Source organism: Polypterus senegalus, chromosome 9, assembly GCF_016835505.1.
Source record: "Polypterus senegalus isolate Bchr_013 chromosome 9, ASM1683550v1, whole genome shotgun sequence".
In the NCBI taxonomy this organism is placed as follows: domain Eukaryota; kingdom Metazoa; phylum Chordata; class Cladistia; order Polypteriformes; family Polypteridae; genus Polypterus; species Polypterus senegalus.
Genome location: NC_053162.1, coordinates 94,209,736 through 94,230,261, shown reverse-complemented (window position 1 = coordinate 94,230,261; position 20,526 = coordinate 94,209,736). Strand labels below are relative to the sequence as shown.

The window sequence follows — 20,526 nt, the reverse complement described above, 5'->3', positions numbered from 1 at the left end:
GAAAACACTTTTCCTAATGACCTTAATCTTTTTATCCTTTTTATTGTCAATGTGCCAGTATTTTTCCTTCCCTGCTGTTACTCAGCTCTCTAGGAAGGTGCCCCATGCCATAACATGTCCCTGTGGGAGCACACAGTCCTGCTGATCTCTTACTTAGTGAGTTCATCTAGGTGGCCATCTCAAATGCTTATTGTGGAAGTTAGAGGAATCTGGGGGGAATATTTTGGCCACCTGGAAGATGTGTATCTAAGTCTAACCTGCAGGAGAAGGAGTTGTGGCAGTTGTTGGGCCAGAATGTAAGGAAACACTGTGGTGAAGGACATCAGGGGTTTGTGGCCACCCACAGGTGTTCTGCTTTCACATAATCCACAATATTGGAGCAGCTCAGAGGCTGTGAGTGTCAATATGCAGGAGGATGCAGAGAACTTAATGAGGGAAGTGGCTAATTGCACATTTCCACAGATTGTGTGATGCACTCACGAGGAGTAAAAGGGCTTTAGTAGAGAACAAAAGGGGAAGGACAAAAGAGAAAGGAAAGAAGTCAAGAAAGAAAGTAGGATGTAAAACTGAGATGGAGATGAAAAGAGAAAGAATGTCGGGATTGGATTCGAACCAGTTCAGAGGAAAGGAAGTAAGGCATTTGGTATATCCTGTGTAGAATGAGAGGAATGGTGCCTCATGATGGGGTTGCTCCTGTTGGGCTTTGTGAGGAGCAGGAGCAACCAATTGCTCTGACAGTTATTCTATGTACACTGAAAGAAGGTAGGGTGATGAGGGAGAAGGACTCAGTAGGGAAAGGATTGTGGCAGTGAGAAGAGCCAAAGAAGTTTGACTGCTATCGCCTGTGTCTCGGCTATGCTGAAAAACCCAGTATGGTGAGCAGAAGAGACAGAACTAATAGAGAGAGACAAGCTATATTATGTGTTAGATGTTATATTGTAATTTTTGTTGTTTTTCTAGTATTATCTTATATATAAATGTCTACACGTGGAAGTGTTTGTGTCTGTACAGTCCAGAAGTGTGAGGCTACAGCATGAAGCTCAAAGAGCCAGCAATATGGTCCCAAGTTAACAAGTCGGAAGAAGAAAGAAGGTCAAGGCTACAGCATGAAGTTGAAAGAAAGTGACTCTTTTGCCAAAGTGAAACTGCCCAGGAAAGACAAACAAGAGAGAAACTTGCTTAGCCACTGATAGAAAAGGGGGGTGAGCATGTCCACAAAATGAAACCATCGACTCTGCATTTCAATTTTTTTTCTGACGATTCCAATAGTCTCTAGGAGCTTTTTACAGCATGGGTTTACACAGCTAGTTTTTCATATTTTAATGGTATTTCTGTTAATTTTGTTTATTATTGATTAATTATGTACTATATCCTTAAGTTTACTTATTTCCCCTGTTCCTTGTGGGTGGAGCCCCAAATGTCTGAGCCACCATGTTGGGGCCACCCTGACATCACCTAGCATGAAACCTTGCTCTGGCTGTTTAGGTAAAAAAAAACAGTGGAAAGCTCAGAGGTTGAGGTTGGCAGCACTGAGATGTGACTGGAGTGGAGGTGACAGGGAATTGAAAGGAAAGATGGAAGTGGACAGGAGATGGTCATTTGGAATTAGACTGGGTTGGAAGAGTTGTGAGTTAGATTTGAAGACTTGTAGTAGTTTGTCATCTGCTGATAAGGAACATGGACAGGAATTACATAAAAAGAGGAAGGAAGAATATTAAGTAATACTAAGTTCTGAAGAACACCCAATTCCTGGTATTAATCTAATTAAACTAGCTGAAAATTTGAAGGAAGCATTATGAGATATTAAGGGGATCAGAGCTTTAAAAATGGAGATCTGTTGTTGTTTTGTAAAGATAGTAAGAAATGTGTGAAAGCTCTTGGATTAAAAACTATAAGAGGTAGAAGAGTGATGCCAAAGAGATGTACAGAAAATCAATGGCTATGGGAGATTATAACAAATGTGCCTTTAGATGTGACCATGGATCAGATTAAAAATAATTTAGTGGAAGGAAATGCTGTGGAAGCCAAATGTTTAAAGGGTTTTCATAAAGGAGTTAAAACTGATAGTGCATTACAGTTAGTTAAGATTAATGACAAGCAGTTACCAAATCGTGTTAGTTCAGATTATTTGATTTATTTGTATGTTTGTGCTGCCCCTTTCTTTGTTGTTCTAAATGCCAAAAGTTTGGACACATTGCTTTATGCTTGTAGGAGCAGGAAGCTCTCTAGCTGATGTTGGGAGGGAATATGATTAGGTAATGGTGTAGAAGATGTTAAGACTAAATGAATGAATTATGAAGGATAATTTAGCTCACCTTAAGCAGGCCGTTCATTATTTAAGAAGGGACTAGAGGTTCAGTGTGTTTGAGTGGGAAGGGGGGTGTCATATACAGAGGCATGTTTAGAAAAATATATTGTTAAGGGGGTCTATTGATAAAAATAAAGAAAGGATAGAGTCAGAATGTCATATAATTAACTATATTACAAAGACTTTGTTGATGGTGGATTAACTGAATGAACTACATTTATGGCAAATGTGAATAATTCTATTACTCAAGCTAAAAGTAAGATGGAAAAAAATTATGATTATGCTATCAGCAGCAGAAGAATATTTGGATATTAAAGAGTTGACCTGTATGATTATAAATGAAGGTTTACAAAAGAATATGCTTGGTGCTGAGGAGGATTTTTAATAGTGTTTTTATATTACATTGGAATGCAAGGGGCTGGTTGGCTAATGGTCAGGAATTCAAAAATTTATTGATAGTTTCCCAACGTTACAGGACATATTATGAGTTCAAGAAACACAGTTACAGTTGGGTTTAAGTTTTGAAACACAAGGTTATAGTGTTATAGAAGGAATCGAGTTAAGGGTAATGGAAGGTGTAGTGAGTTTTGTTAGATCAGAGTTGTAGACATTGCATTAGGACTTGAGTCAATTGTAGTAGAGGTCTGGGATAAGGATAGCACCTTGAAAGTGATATATTATTTTGTAAAAGGTTGACTTTTGAAATATTGGATAGTGTGGCTGGAATCAAAACAAACAAGATAGTATGGTTTGTACCTTTTAATTCTTATAGTATACTGTGGAGCTTTAATAATGTGAAGGTGCTAGAGAAGTGTTTGAAAGATAACCATTTGTGTTCATTAATGATGGAAGGGGTATATGAGCTAATGTTTCTAGTAATTCAATGTCTACAATACAATAGACCTTACTTTAGTGTCAGAGGACACTGCCTGGCTTTGTGATTAGGAAGTATTAAACAAAACTACCATGGGAAGTGATCCTTTACTATTCTGTGTAATACAGTGTTGAGAGTTCAGAGGATAAAGCATATTCTTTGTTATTGACCATGCAGAATCTGAAAAATGCTTTATAAATTCAGTATTGGGGTGTAGGCTATGTTATAGACATTACAGTCAAACTTGCTTAAAGTTACAAGGTTTAATGTCACAGAGGTTTTTTATGCTGGTCAGCTTCCATGGGGAATATAAAGTATGAAGTTTTCCTAATGTCTCTCCACGTAATGTGACAAATCAGTTACTGTCAACAAGTTTACCTGTCTCAGTTTAGAAATCCCCTGGTTAATATCACAATGTTATTAAAAGTGCTGATTAATTTATCAGGAATGTTTATTAAAAGATGTTATGTAGCCAACATCAGTTCCACCCTTCATGTGCTATAGCCAGAACAGTCTGAAGTATCGTGTCAGGACACAACAAGATTCATGAGGAACTACAAAGTGATGAAAACACTTCCTGCCCAAATACAGCTCAAAACCTTGCTAACTGTGATGCAAACTAGCCTGAAAAATGCAGATTCTTCCCTTTTGACCATAATATAGGTGCTCTTAACAAAAAAATAGAATTAGAAGAATACACAGATGTACAAATCAGTTTGTAAAATTGGGATTAAACAAACCTCAGTAGATCTAGCACACTATGGATCCATCTAACTCTGCTTTACTGTCTGGTGCTCACATTAATTGGTTGAAAAAATAGTCAGAATTTCACATTGCTCAGGTGCTCAGTGACAGCGCAATGGTTTTGAACTGGAATGGGCAAAGTCATTAAACTCTCAACCGCTATACTAATGAGGGGCAAACTGTTTCGAAACTGTTATACTAATTTGGTGTGTTAGTTGTGGTGGATGGTAAAGTGTAGAGGATGCCTCATTTCCGGTAGCTGGGCAAACACTAAACCTGCTAAGGCCCCATCTCTGACTGTATTCTGTACACATTACAGTACCACTATTACACGGCCTGGTGCAATACCTGGGGCACAAAATGCTTTTTGCCATCTCATATTACCAAATGGCTCACTGTATACACATATTAAAGTATTATATGTTTCTATTATGTATTAATATATGTTAATAATATTATATTAATACATAAACTTATATGATATACAGTATAGTAGTCTATGTATTATATATTATCATTAGCATATTACACATTTTGTTATTATACATAGCAAACACATAGCAGAAATGTTTTTTCTGGCCATATGTTATTGAATAATCCACAATATATTTAGTTGCTGAAACTTTGTTTTCCATTTCTCCTCTCTTGTGTACCTTTGTTCTTTCTGTTTTGTATGCTCTTGTGCATATCAGTAACACAACAAAACCAAACAATTTAGTCAGTTTTTCCTTGTTTTATACTGTGCTCCTATCTTCCTCATCTACCTCAGCATGAGCTGAGCAGGTGTCAGCTGAGAACTGTGAAAGCATCCTTTAAATCAGTTTGAATTTGTAACAGCATATGTTGCTTCTTTGTATGTGTCCACCAAATCATGTTATGTGCTCCAAAGACATCTGCATTTTGTTTGTGAGCTTTGTTTTCATGAATAACATATGTAAGAAAGTTGCAACATTACTGAATGGACAGTTATTCCAAATCTTTTTCTTTTGCTGCTGTCTTGCCACTTCTACCTAGCAATCCTCCTTTTAGCTGTCCTCTTTGAACAATTGAAATATCTTCTTATGTAATACGCTAACGTGGCTGTCCGTTTGTCGGTTCAGGATTTTAAACCACCTGTAGCTCACAAACCATTTGAACTATTGACATGAAATTTAGTACACTTATACAGTACTATGTGACATCTACTATCCGCTTTTGGGGTGATGATTGACCCCCAAGGTTATTACTTTTTTTATTTTTATTTTATTTTATTGTAGAATCAACTCTTGGCAGCGGTCAGCAGGGCGGCCCTGCGGTAGATGCGTACAGGTGCTGTTCTCATCCCGAACACCTTCACGATCACTTCCCCTACCTTTTCATATCTAAAATCATTCTTGAGGCAGTTTGAAGACTTAAGTGGCAGCTTAATTGAAAAAGGAAAACACACTAAGTAATTGCAACACAAACACTGACTTAACTAGTTTTAACGTGAAAAGATGCCGACGGAAGAAGAAAAGAAGCGGGCTGCTAGGATGGAGAAAAGAAGAGCTGCTCAGGAAGCAGCAAGCACATCAACCTCTGAGCAAACGAATGCTAAACGTTCAGAGAAAATATGAAAACTATGAATGCTCAAGTCAACTGTGCAGTGTGCCGTTACTGGTTGATAGATAATTTAGTCATGGCTAGTTTGCATTGATTCATGGGCAGAGAAACTTTAGCACCTCAAGTAGTTTTGTGTTATCTGAACGATTTATCTTGGTCTCCTTAGCTGACTTCAACTTTCGTTTTCATGTCCTGTATCATGTGCTCATTAAGTCCTCTGGCTTGAACCTGAACCACAACTTCATTAGGAAAAAAATTGTTACTGGTTATGTCAGATGACATAAGGTCACTCTGAGTTTACCAATGCTGTGGCAACATCACCAGCTAGAAAACAGAGCAGTAGTGCTAATTCTGTTTAACTTGACACAATAGGCAGAGGAAATTTAAGGTGGACAAAGTTGCAATGATTACTATACATTTGGTATGGTAACATTGCAGCCTAGCTTTACTCACTACTTTTTGTGATTTGGAAGTGGCAATTTAGTACACACTTCACACATCCATTTATAGCTAGCCATCTGGTATCTAAGAGGCTTAATATCATCAGAGGTGTGTAACTAACATTTAAGGTTGAATATACTGTATTTCTTGATATTTTTGCATGCATTTGTCATCAGCTATTTATAGTTAAACCATTGCATTTGTCATTGAATAATTTGTTATCACAAAAACATTTGAGCAGAGTATTAGTAATTGTCTTGGCAGAGAAGTTTACCATTCCTCCAAATGTGTTAATTGTCCAAGGGTACTTCTTATTGTATCATTTCACTATGCCCATTGTTTTTAGTGGTGATCAAAGAGTAAGGTTCACTCCAAACATTTTCATAGAGCTCATCATGTGCTGCTGGCCCTGGTATCAAATTATTGAGTGCTGTTCCTTTTTTCTGTGGATGCTATTCTCTTTCATTAAAATATCTTCTGAATGGCCTACAGTGGTTATGCTGCAATAAAAGACAATATGAGCAGCAATTTGTAATTCTGCCATGTTAGCTGGGGCTTCCCTCTAGTAAATCTGCTGCCTGCTTCAAAGAGGGCTCTTGCATTAGAGTCGCTGCATTCCTCTTGTGTTTGCCAGTGCATGGACAACATGATCACTGTGCTGAGCTCTCGGTTTGAATGTGTAATACTTATGGTACACCTTCTTATCATTCCCTGCAATGTTTCTCATTCATTCCACATGCCTTTTTTCTCTCTCAGTCTTCACAGTACTTCCACTGTATTTCTGCATTTACCTAGCATCTTTTGTTAACTTCCACGCCTTCCACAATGACTCATGAGTTGAGCTATCTCTGCAATCCTCTCTATACACACTGCTACTGTGCTTGGTGGTGTACTGTGTAAAACATATACACAGGCATAGAGTGGTACAATTCAGTCACATCCACCATGCCTCCACCTCCTCTTATACAGTACTTTGACAATTAAAATGACTTAAATTTTACTTTTATGCTTTCAGATTTTTTTGCAGCTGTGATGTGTTTTCTAAGAAGCATAAAAAAGAACACTGCCTAAATGTTATTAATCAAAAAGGAGTTGTTTACTAATAATATTTTTCAATTTGCAGAAAACCCACACATCTGGTAACAAAGGGCACAGCAAAATGGGTTAAGGAGGTTGACAGGCTTGAATCATTGTTTGGTGCCCCATTTTCCTGTTCTAAGGAAAGCACAGATAAACTAGTATTTAAGGTGAAAGCTTAGGAGTAGCCTAGACTTAAATAGCCTCTACACACTCCTTGGATGCTTCCGGGTGCCACTTTAACCCCATCAATTGCATACCTGAGGAGGAGCCAGGAAAATGAGGATACACACTGTCAGCAAGGGGTGGTGCAATTGCCTGGTGCTTTTATTTAAAAACGTAACAAACAGTGTCCAAAGGGTAGTGCAGATATCTTCAACTAGATAATCCATAAAATGATGTGCAAAGTTGAGGTTAAAATGTCACAGAAATAAACCTAATAAAAACAAGGTTAAAACCATGGCAGGAGTCTGTCCATTCATTTAAAAACAAACATGAGCCCGAGTGTAGCATTCTAAAAATCAATGTCTCCTCCATTTACCCCGAATGGGATCCTTCAGCCCAAGGATATGTCCTTCCAGAAGGCACAGGCCCTGCTGCCATCACATACCCCCAGAAGGGCTCTGTACGAAGCCTCGCATCTCTGACTCCTGCTGTCACTCCTCAGCCATATGCAGGAGCCCTCCTGGAGCAGTTGGTCACTCCTGCTTCCCAGTTCACACAGCAGGAGTGACTCCTAGTCCCTTCTTGAGTGGTTGCCACTCGCTTTTCTTCAGGGACTCACTTCTTGGCTGCCTGCCTACATTCCTTTTCATACCGGCTATTTTCCTAATTCTGCCTTCTCTCAAAACCCTTTAACTTCCGACTTTCTTTTCTTTTTCATTCTCTTCCTTTTTTTGACCACAGTTTCACAGTGCAGACTTCCTTTATAGCCCCAACTTGGTGCAGGTGCAGTCCTCCAGCTCCACCGCGGTGTGAATGAAACACTTCACTGATCCGCTCGCATTTGCAAGTGAATGTGTGATCAGCCAAAGAACTTCAGTCAACTTTGGAGCAACACATGCACATTCACATGAGTATGAGTATGTTTAAAATATTTATAGCCGTTACAGTACAACACAACAAATGATCCTTTAGCAGAAAGAGTATGCCACATGAAATTTTAAAACAAGAGTACTGTCCTCTAAAAATTATTTTCTAAAAAAGAAAACAAGAATTAAAAAAAATTGTCAGCAGGTGTAGTTGTTCACCAGTGTGCAGACTTGAGACACTTTTGTCCAGCTGTTATTAAACTTCACTTTTTGTTCAGTGAAGAAACTGTCAGCTCAGTAATTGTACAAGGTACAGAAGGTATTGCTTCATTGGTAAATGACCTTTCCAAAGCACAAGTGATTGCTCAACAACAACATTCTGTTCGAGTGTATAAACTGCAGAGAATCTCTCTATCTGTGGCGCAAGGTATGGATTTACTTTTAAAAAAGATTTTTTGCTGCTGTGTGAAGCGATTGGTAAGTTGTCAACAAAATGCAAGCACCTGGAACATTTTTTTACTTCTGATGTGCTGTACATAAGGTGTTTCAGGTAAAGCCTTTGATATGTACTTTTAAATGTTTGGGTTTATAAATACTATATGCCTTGATATACGTCAAGTGTAAAGAAAGTGAGCAGCTTAGGACAACTGACATTAAACTAAATGTGCACCCTGTAATTTCTGTTGCTGAGCATGTTTGTTAGGCTGAGTCAGACTTACATCTAAAATCAGAATTATGTCTAAAACATCATTCATGAAATCCTGTAAGGGATCATCTGTATCTGATTCAACAGTCTTGCAGCCTGGAGATCCAATGAATGGCAGCTTTGAAAGTTGCTGAAAAGTCTTATCAAAGACACACATTAAAAGTGGCACTCTTGAGCAAAATCGTCACATTTGTATGCTTTGCTATCACCAGGGGCCTTATGCATAACACTGTGCGTAGAATTCACACTAAAATATGGCATGCAGACAAAAAAAAAACACAAAAAAATCCAGGTGCATAAATCTGTGTGTACGCCAACTATTACATTCTTCCGCTCCATAAATCCCGGTCAGCATGGAAAGTAACACGGGTGCATGCCCTTGCCACCCCTCACAGAATTATGTCTCTTTGAATAGGCAAATCAATATAAATAGCCCTTAAGCTCAGCATTCTTTGAAAAGACAATGGCAAAAAAATGGGGGGAAATAGAAGAATTTCAGCGAATACCAAGTGGAGGCAAGGAAAAATTTACTATTTATTGTGGTATAAACAATGAAAGGAAGCTGATCGAGTGTCATAGAGTGTCAGAGAAATTTAAAAGTTCAAGTTTGCAAATTCGCACAGTGCCCGAAATAAAAAAGAAGCTGTCAGATATCAAAGTCGCTGTGAAAAGGCGAGTCATAGCCCACCGAGTGTGACATGGAAGCTTATTAGGGTACTGAGAAAAAAAAATAAAATAGGCACACAGTGGGAAAAAAGCTTGAAATGTCAACTATAATCTCAAAATTTCCACTTTAATCATGTGGTTTATTTTGTCATTAAAGTAGAACATCATAAACTTAATCTTAAAATCGTTTAATTTACTAGTTTCTCAAATACCATCGCAACTAAAGTAGCACGTTAAATGCTTTGTATTGTATGTGTTCTTCTATGTGCTCTATGTGCGTGAATCACTACATGCTTCTTAAACAGGCTTTCTCTTCCTCCGATAGGACACAGAATCCATTACATTCGTGACATTACAGCTCCCTGAATAATTAAAATACTGAGATGTATACTTGATATTATTTTCATGATGATAGGAATTAAAGCATGTTATTAAACATGGGAACATGGTGGTGCAGTGATAGTGATGAGCTGGCGCCCCGTTCAGAGATTTTTCCTGCCTCCTGTTAGATGCTTGCTGCGCCGTGCATGACATTCGATGAAATAATTTATTGCTGCAGTACTGTCTCTCTCAAACGTACTAACCCCCAATTCTTGTCCTAACTTTTCTTTCTCCCAGTACCCAATCGCCACAGAATCAGCTCTGTAATAGATGTCAAGCCATCTGTAAGCTTAGAATGCTGATTGTTCAAAACCTTTAAGAAACATTGAAATATTTTCATAGTACGTGTTTAATTATTCTATCCATCTATCCATCCAGGGTTGCGCCAGTCCCAGCAGGCATACAGCGTGAGGCAGGAACAATCCCTGAATGGGGTACCAGCTCGTCGCTAGCGCTGCGACACCATGTCCTCACATGTTTAATTATATTTTAATTATAGATTATTTAAATTATGTTAAAATTTTATCTGTATAATGTGATAAACATATTTTGCTGCATTTCATCTTAAAAATGATATTGTGATCATATGTAAATACGCACTTTATAAAGTGGCTAAGGTTGTGCAATATTATAACTGTATTGCAAGTTTACAGTGAGGTAATTGTACTTATAAGTACAAAGCGTTCTACAAGTAACACTTGATGGACAGATTGAGTGCATTTATAGTTCTTGGGATGAAACTGTTTCTGAACCGAGGTCCCTACATGAAAGGCTCTGAAGTGTTTGTCATATGAGAGCAGTTCAATAGACTGTGCGCATGGCTGAGGCAGCGTGTGCTTGATCCTGTACACCAATAATACTCTTTCCGATCAGCTGCTGTAGAGATGTGATTCCACACTCAGATAAGGTGGGATAAATACTCTGAGTGGTGCATTGAGAGTAACAATGCTAAAACAGTTATAGTATTTGGAATAGTTTGGCCATTCCGTGGACCATTATATTGTTACAGGTTAATTACAATCAGATGCCTTAAACGATATGCGGTTAATTTCAGTGTATTTGATAAAGACGCACCAGGGATGTGGATCTAAAAAAGAAAGAGAAACCACACTGGAACAAAACCAACACTTTGACACTGGGTGCTGCCAGTTTGCAAAATCGAGCAGAGAATGTGTGTACACCAGGGATTGAGCTGGCGTGAAAATGTGCGTGGCTTTATGCCAAGTTTAGTTTTTATACATCACAATGTGAGCATGGAAATGGGTGTGCGCAATATTTATGTGTGTACACACTGTTTATATATGAGGCCCCTAACTTGAACCTACCAGGCTGTCACTTTCTATTTCTGAAAAACTGTCACTACTTTTACATGATAAATCACTTTCCTCATCATGCGAATGAACACTGTTTACAATTTGATAGCCTGTATTCAACTTACTCGGCTGTCGCAAATGCTGTTACAATAGTTGACTTTCATCACTAGCTGATGTTTACTTGAGACACATAAACTCTGGGATGGTGATGTCCATGTGACTAACAGTAGATTGGTTACCTCAGGGATAAAAGTAAAGAGATTAAAGAGGACTCAATCAGCCAGCCTAGTGGCAGGAATATTTTCACTGAAATACAAGTAAAAAATATGTATTTATATATTTTGATTTATTGTACAGTCCTTGTAGCTTGTAGGGCCCTGGCCTACAGCACAGTTTATCCCAAGCATAAGTCTGGCCATGCTGCATTGTCTAGGTATAAGGTCAGGTGAATGAAATTCAATTCACTGGCACGTTAAATTAAAGTTATTAAAGATGCTCAGTTTTCAGTGTAAGTTAAAAGACATCATATTAAAGACCAGTATTGACATTTCAACTTAATTTTTGCTTCTCACTTCCAACTGCAAGCTGCAGATGGATGCTAACAAGTGTGTGCATAGAAATTGAAGACCATTGTAAAAATGGTTTACACAGACCCACAGTGCACAACTTTTTCAGAGGTTTGTGCATGTCTAGCTAAAGCTAAAGAGAGGAGTCCATCCAAATTGCTTTGTTTTCACGTAAATTTGCAGAATACATTTGTAATTATACAGGTACAACTCCCAGAAGGGTTCTGTGCCAAGCTTTGCTTCTCTGACTCTTGCTATCACTCCTCGACCATATGCAGGAGCCCTCCTGGAGCAGTCAGTCACTCCTGCTTTCCGGTTTGCTCAGTTCCCTCTTGAATTATGGCCAAACGCTTTACTCAAGGGACTCACTTTCTGGGTGCCTGCCTCTACCCCTCTTCATACCAGTTCATCTACCAATTCTGCCTTCTCTAAAAACCCTTTAACTTTCTTTTTTTTTCTTTCTCTGCCTTTTTTTGACCTCAATCTCACAGTGAAGATTCCCTTTATATCCCCAGCTTGGTACAGGTGCAGTTCTCCACCTCCTCCGAGGTGTGAATGAAACACCTGACCAACCAGCTTGCATTTGTAAGTGAATGTGTGATCAGCCAAAGCACTCCAATCAACCTCGGAGCAACACATGCACATGCACATGTATGTGTATGTTTAAAATATTCATAGCCATTACAGCACAACACAACACCAGCAAGTGATCCCTTAGAAAGAGTATGCCACATGAAATATTAAAACAGAGGACTTTCCTTCAAATATACATGTTGAATGAAAGTGAAAGAGAAAGGAGAGATGGAGGGAAAAATATTTAAAAACCTTCTCACACCAAATTATTTTCATAATATGGCATATTTTCAGGTACAACTTACTATGTTTGATTGTATAAAATTCTGTAAGTAGATCTATAAGATGTGTTGGAACATAAATGTTAATCTACTTGTATTTATTGAAGGTACAATTATAACCTAATGGAGAGTTGGCCCAAAAAATGTAGGCTGTTGCTGAAGTTGCTTGATTTTATCTTCTATTTTATATCCATTAGTGTCAACTGTGTGAAATGTGCAAATATTTCTGTTGCTGTTATATGTTTTGTGCTGCTCAGCTGTGCAAAGTTTGTGGGCTCTTCCCCATACACCCTTTAAACTACTGTACATGTGACAACTGGCAAATCTGTAAATGACTGCTTGTGTAATATTGCATTTAATTTGTGCATCAATTGTTGTGTAGTCATTAAAAATATTGAAAGTTACCCATTTTAGACAGAAGCTTAATTAACTTCCAAAAGCAAAATACAGTGTTTGCTTGCATAATAAGTGATAAGATGTGATGCACTGCAAACTTAATAGTGTGTGAGTAATTTTACTAATTTTACTGTTTTCATAATCATGACTTCATCATCCTGATCCATCCATTTTTTAAACCACTTATCCAGCAATTTCTGAAATGTATGAGGTGAGACACAAAAAAAGCCAGATTGGTAAATAGAAAAAATATTTATTGATAAAGTACAGCATTCTAAACATTGTCACCTTCTATATACTCCCCCTCCCGATCTCTACACCGCTCCATACATATCTTCCATTGATTGAAACAGTGCTGGAAGTCTTCTTGCTTGAGGCTCTTCAACAGGCTTTCTGTTCCTGTCTTCACTTCATCCATTGAAGAAAAATGTTTTCCCTTCAGGTCACTTTTGATTTTATTTTCTGGAACAAGTAAAAATCACAGGGAGCTAAATCGGGCGAATAGGGAGGATGATTGAGGGCAGGAATGTTTTTGTCAGTCAAAAACTGCTTTACGGAAAAAGCATTGTACACGGGAGCATATTCTTGGTGAAGAACCACCCCCCAGCAACCTCTTTTGCATTTTCTTGTCCTTCATTGAAACATTTGTGGTACTCAGACAGCCTTTTAACTTCTCACCCCCAGTCCCAACAATGGGTGCCTATTACCTGTTCATCTGCTGGGTTTTAAATGTAATATTAACATGTTTCTTTTCCTAAGAGAAAAATGGAATGACTCAGTGTACAAAAAATGTCCCTCTCTGACACATCAGTCCTGTTTGTTTGGATCAGGGGTTTTCAAACTTGGTCCTGGGGACCCACTGTGGCTGCAGGTTTTTGTTCCAACCAGCTTCTACTTTTAACACTAGAATTACCAAAGCCTATGAAAAAACTTGTAAACCCGGCCCACCTTAAATCCCTTCGCACCTCTCTGTCAGCGTCTTTTGTCTTGTAAATGTGCTGATCAAGACAAGTAGCAAGCAGCCTACTATTCCATCCCTCACCACCGCAGAACGGGCACAAAGTTCTCCCACCCTAAGCCCTGGTTATCTGGGAGTCAGGTACCTACAGCTGTATAGGGAAATAATAGAGTGTTATTTGGAATGCATTTCATGTGTGTTCCGTTTCTACAATAATCTATGCAAACACATCGTTAAAACAGAAACGTTTTTCATATTTTAGTAATAAATGACAAAATGATTGCACTAAATAAGCTTGATGTCAATGCAGCACTGGAGCAAAAAAAAAGAGACAAAATATATGTGACATTTTGAAGAAATCATTTTATGACGTGAATAGTACGAATTAGAAAACATCATCACACTAATGCAAATTTATTTGAAAATGAACAGCATCAGATCGGGTGTAAATTTATGCTGACGTTGTTAGTTATGTCAGGCAGGGTCAGATTGGGGGGTTGGGGGGTGTGGGGTGAGCGTGAATGTGACTGAGAGAATAAAACTGAAAACAAGCTAACTTTTACAAGAACCATAAATTTACAACTGATCTCTTTCTTTTTTTCTCTGGTGCTGCATGAGCTTATTCAGTGCAAGCAGGAACATGCAGGTGACCAATTGCTTTTGCTATAGCAAGTTTGACCTGGTGGTGATCAACGCACATGTACTGTACAGGGCATGCACGGGTCCACTGACAAAAGAAGAGTTTTAATGGCTCACCTTGCAGAGGAACTTCGTTGTCGCTTCTTACAAGAAAAGGCGATGGGTAAAAAAAAAAGAAGGATGCAACATCGACAAGCGTCTGTTCCAAGAAAGCCGCTTTCCCCAGGAAAGCAAACTGAGTCAGGTGCCTCTTCAATGTAATAGGAACCAAAGTAAAGAGAGAAGTATGTACATTGCAACAGGTAAACATGTCGTAAATGTAGAAAGAACGGTCCTTGGGTGTGTGAGAACTGTTAACATTTGAATTTGATGATTGCATATTGCGCGGAATTTATGTCTCTGTACTATTCTTTCCTTTGCTTGTCCTGGAATACAAAAGAAACACCACCTTGCACCAAAATGTGGAGACTGGACAAGATCTGAAAAAAAAAACCAAGCAGGTCACTGATTACAACCGCAAGAAGGCATGCAAATGAATATGAATAATATGAATAATGTTACATCAGTGCCACAATGTTTTCCAAAATGTACTATACAAGTCATAAACTAAATAATTCCAAATATCATATATTCCTAATGTATGCCTCTGTTTTTGTCAGTGCGGCTTTGACATCATGGACCATAAGGTGCATACTACAGTAATTCAGCATGAGCAGGAACACTCCAGAAAACTGAATAAAAAAAAATCAAATGACAATTGGATACCAGTAAGGCAGATTCACCAACGTTTGTGTGTCAGCTTTCATCCATCCTGATCAGAGAATTTCCAGTTCAATTGTCTCAAAACACCACTCACATCTACAGTTATTCCCAGTTTCAGATAAAAACTAACAGCATCAGATCCCTGTGGGGGTAATATGCATAGTGATCGTGACTAAAAGTGAAAAAAAAATGCTAACTTTTACAAGTATTATAAATTTACACCGGCTGTTACAGACGCACATCAAATGTATGTTTTTATTGTATAATATTAACAATAAGAGCAGCTCACTACTCAAAACGGTAAATATACGAGGCAGTCAGGATTGAACCAGAGGACTCTTGATTACAAGTCAACAATTCTTACAGCTGCACACGGAAACTGTTATGTCATCCTTGAACCTTTTGTGAATGTGTTTATTTGATCTTTGGACTTTTGGCTGCACACATTATACAGTTTATGTCTACATTTTGTCATTTATTACTAAAATATGAAAATCATTTCTGTTTTAACGATGTGTTTACATAAATTATTGTAGAAATGGAACATATATGTGTTCCAAATAACGATATATTAATTACCCTATAGAACTATAGGTGGGCGGCAGGATGGCGCAGTGGTAGCACTGCTGCCTTGTAGCAAGGAGACCTGGGTTCACTTCCCAGGTCCTCCTTGCATGCAGTTTGCATGTTCTCTCCATATCTGCATGGGCTTCCTCCAGGTGCTCTGGTTTCCTCCCACAGTCCAAGGACATGCATGTTAGGTGCATTGGCGATCCTAAATTGTCCCTAGTGTGTGGGTGTGTGTGTGCATGTGTGTCCTGCAGTGGGCTGGCGCCCTGCCCGGGATTTGTTCCTGTCTTGTGCCCTGTGCTGGCTGAGATTGGCTCCAGCAGACCCCCGTGACCCTGGGTTAGGATATAGCGGGTTGGAAAATGACTGACTGACAACTCTAGGTACCTGACTCCCAGATAATCAAGGCTTGAGCTGGGAAAACTTTGTGACGGTTCTATGATGGTGTGGGGATGAAATAGTAGGCTGCTTGCTGCTTGTCTTATATACTGTATACTAGCAGAATACCCGCGCTTCGCAGCGGAGAAGTAGTGTGTTAAAGAAGTTATGAAAAAGAAAAGCAAACATTTTAAAAATAACGTAAGATGATTGTTAATGTAATTGTTTTGTCATTGATATGAGTGTTGTTGTCATATCTATCTATTTATATTATATATATATATATATATTGTCACGCTTGGGTCACAGATTTGCACAAAGACACTCGGGATCGTGGAAAAAAAAAAGAAGGAATTTTATTCAAGCACTGCAAACAAACATTTGTCACTTCAAACTTGCTCCTTGACAAAGATGGCTGTTTCGTCTTTCAATTAAAGGTTACATGAGTTTCTTCTTCTTTGAATGTAAACGCGTCAGGAGCAGAGGCAGTCTGAGAGAGAGAGAGAAAGCAAAAGAAATCAATAACAAAACCGACAGGTGCTGCGCGACTTTTAAGTCGGCGGAGTACCGCAAGGCTTGTATTGTGCGTTATAGTGCAAGGTTAATGAGCAATGCGGGGGTAGTCCGTGTTTCGGGCTCTGTGGTTTTCCCAGGGGCGTCCGTATCTTCTTGGGGTGCGATCAGCCCACCAGCTCACAATATATATATAGCAAAATACCTGCGATTGGCAGCGGAGAAGTAAAAAGAAAAGGAAACATTTTAATAATAACGTAACATGATTGACAATGTAATTGTTTTGTCATTGTCATGAGTGTTGCTGGCATATATATATATATATACACACACAGGCACATATATAAACATATATATACATATAAACATATATATAAATATATATATATATATACACATCTATACACATATATATACAGTTATATATATATACATATACACACATACATATATATACATATACATATATATACACATACTGTATACAGATGGAGCCACGTCAAATAGCCGCGGCCGTGTGAATGGCGTGCGAATGGCGTGCGGTTGCCCTATGCACGCCGTGATCCCCCCCTCCCTCTTCTGACAGAAGGCGTGTTAAGATTTCACAGTAAACACGCCCATTCATGCCCTATTTATTGATTTACCTGGTTCCACCACTAGATGGCGCTTTGTTCTCAAGAACACGCTAACACACGCCAGCAATTTAGCTGCGCTGAGTTGCAATCACGTGATTTTAACATTATATTTTATTATTATAATTATAACATTATATTATATTATATTATTATATAGGAGCTTCCCTGTCTGCCTATCATATAGTGCCTTTCCTTCCTACCTACCTATCTATATATCTATCCCCTTAGCTGTTTTTTTATATATCTATTATACAATGCCTTCCCTGTTTATTTATATATCTAGTGCCTTCTCTGCCTGTCTGTCTGTCTGATTGCATATAGCGCTGAACTTACTGCTCAGTACTATTCTGTCCTCTGCATATCCTGGAGTACAAAAGAAACAGCACCATACAGCAACATGTGCAACTGGCAAGATCGGGAAAAACACGCGGTCACTGATTACAAACCGCAAGATGAATGAAAGAGACAATATATGTAAAACATCATCGATTAATGCAATATTATTTGAAAACAATAGCGTCAGATCGGGTTTGAATATGCGCCCGATCCGACGCTGTTCGTTTTCAAATAATATTGCATGTACTGTGCGTTGAAAGTGCTGCACTGAATAAGATGACTCCTTCTGTAACAGCATCAGCGTATTCAAACCCGATCTGACGCTGTTCGTTTTCAAATAATATTGCATACATTTGATTTCAGTCAGTCTGTAAGAGCCAGTGTACATTACGGAAGCGTATTAGGGCCACGGTGAAAAAAAAAAATACGGACACAGTGAAGAAAAAAAAAAATCTAAATGTCGAGATTAAAGTCGACATGTTGACTTTATTCTCGACATTTCCACTTTATTGTCGCCAATTATGTTGAGATTAAAGTCGACATTTCCACTTTATTCTAATAGTTTATTTTGTCAGTAGAATGTCGCAAACTAAACTAAATCTTAAAATGAATGTTTAATTTACTAGATTTTCTCAAACCCCGTCATTAATTAATGTAGCAGATTAAATGCTTTATATTAAGTGTTCCCCGACCCAGTTGTTAATCTCTATGCGCTTCTTCAACTGACTTCCTCATGCACTGAGGGGCACAGAAATCGATCGCTGCACATTGACTTCATGATATTCCTGCTCAATGAACATTCAGAATACTAAGATAAATACTTGATATCTTCTTCACGATGAAATGCATTAAAGCAGGTATTACAAAAAGGGACATTTTGCTTCCAAACCACGGCCTAAACATCCATTGAAGGTCCATGTCTGGGGAATGATTTCGAGATATGGAGCAGGGCCTATTGTAATTTTTGAAGGAATTATGGACAGACCGTTTTTCAAAAATTCCATCATCAAAGCAGCTGCAGGACCATATATACGAAAATATTTTGGATCGCATCATCGCTTCTTCCAGGATAACGATCCAAAGCACACTGCTGCTGCATCCTGCATTGCGGCAGAGGGAATCAACTGGGTGAAGACTCCGCCAGAGTCACCAGATTTGAACCCTATCGAGCTTGTCTGGCACTCCATGAAAGACTTCATCCGAAAAGAGGCAAAACCGGGCACAAAAGAAGAGCTCATTCGTGCCATTGAGGTATTTTGGGAGACAAAAGTTACCCAAGACTTCTGCAGTACATTAATCACCGGACTTCATAATGTACTGAGAATGATAGTGAAAAACAATGGGGGGCACAGTGGAAAATGAACAATCTTCAAATCCCCACCAGCGCACAAACTGTACACTATAGCTGTGTTTGTACACAGTTAATAAAGAGTACTGAAATACATCAAACACATATGTCCTGGTTTGTTCTATTGTAAACGTCTTATTAAAGATGCACTGTATTGTGGGACATGGCAGTTTTGTAATGTTCAGCAATGTCCAAGCAGCCGGTTACTAAGTTCAATAATTAAAATAACTTATGTTAACATAGTTTCATAAATAGATGATGTGGTAAAAAAGGGAAAAACGATTAATAAAACAGATTTAAATCACTCAATACACAACCCATGATGCTCATGCTATTTTTAATTAATTAATTAATTAAACTACTTGGGTTTGGCTTTGTTATATTTTTGATGTTTTCGCTGATGTTTTTTTCGCTGATAGTCAAAAAATGGCATAACAAATCAATTAATGGCGCATAATATCTGGAACAAATATCTGTCCATACGGATCAGTATTTCTTTAGTCATTTAACCAGCATAACGTTGCCCCATTAAAGATCTGATGGGCCATTAATCACTTATCACAACTGTGAATAGATGCGGCAGCAGAGACAGATTAAATCCCCATAAACATTTACACTTGAAAACAATACTAACAGAACTAAACAGTTCCAGAGGGTTAGCGCCTGTTATCGCAGGACAGGAATCACCTACAGGATACTACTGTATTTTTCACTGCTTATATATTTTTGCCATAGTTTCATTTGGTTTTACGCGATTTCATATATTTGTGTGTGTGTGTGTGTGTGTGCAAGAAAGAGTGAGAGAGAGAGCGTGTGCGAGAGAGGGCTTATATTGTGATTTGTCCACGGTTAAAGCCTGGCTTACTACTAATAATAAAAACATTTCAATGTAACCCATGGGTCTCAATCACAAAATCAGCCAACACTGTAAACAGATGACACAACAAATTATATACTCTGAAACGTTCATTTGAACATTTAAAAATTTATACAAAAACATAAATATAAAAACATTCAACTATTATTGTTAAAGTCAGTCCGTGGCTGTTCAGGATCAAGTTTACGGGGCTTCGTTTAACGTTGAAGCACTAACGGCCAAAGTGCCACCGGTGTGTGTGTGTGTGTGTGTGCGCGCTCCGGCATTCGTCAGGTTTGTCTGAGCTGGCTTTAACACAAACACATTTGCGCGCCAGCAGGACGAAAAAAACCATTTTAGCACCATCTAACAGTCAGTAATAAGGGAGAAGTCAGTACATTCTCCGTTGAGATTTCTCACATTCAACTCCTCCTAAGTTTGTCTTTTAATGAAGTTCTAAGAAAACTAAGAAAAATATTTTGGGTCACTTAAGCACGAAATAGCACAGACGCAAATGATCAAGATTTGAATTGTTGTTGTCATTTTCTCAAACATGATTTTCCAACTTGGCGTTTATAAAGATTCAGACAGAC

General features: G+C 38.4%; 1 protein-coding gene across 1 annotated transcript; it reads left to right on the top strand.

Moving 5' to 3' along the window:
- Positions 1-668: 668 nt before the first annotated feature.
- Positions 669-19,109, top strand: LOC120534879. The gene is made up of 4 exons (XM_039762394.1): positions 669-762; positions 1,854-2,076; positions 11,893-12,003; positions 18,587-19,109. The coding sequence occupies exons 1-4, from the start codon at positions 669-671 to the stop codon at positions 19,089-19,091; spliced, it is 933 nt and encodes a 310-aa protein (XP_039618328.1). The 3' UTR covers positions 19,092-19,109.
- Positions 19,110-20,526: the final 1,417 nt, after the last annotated feature.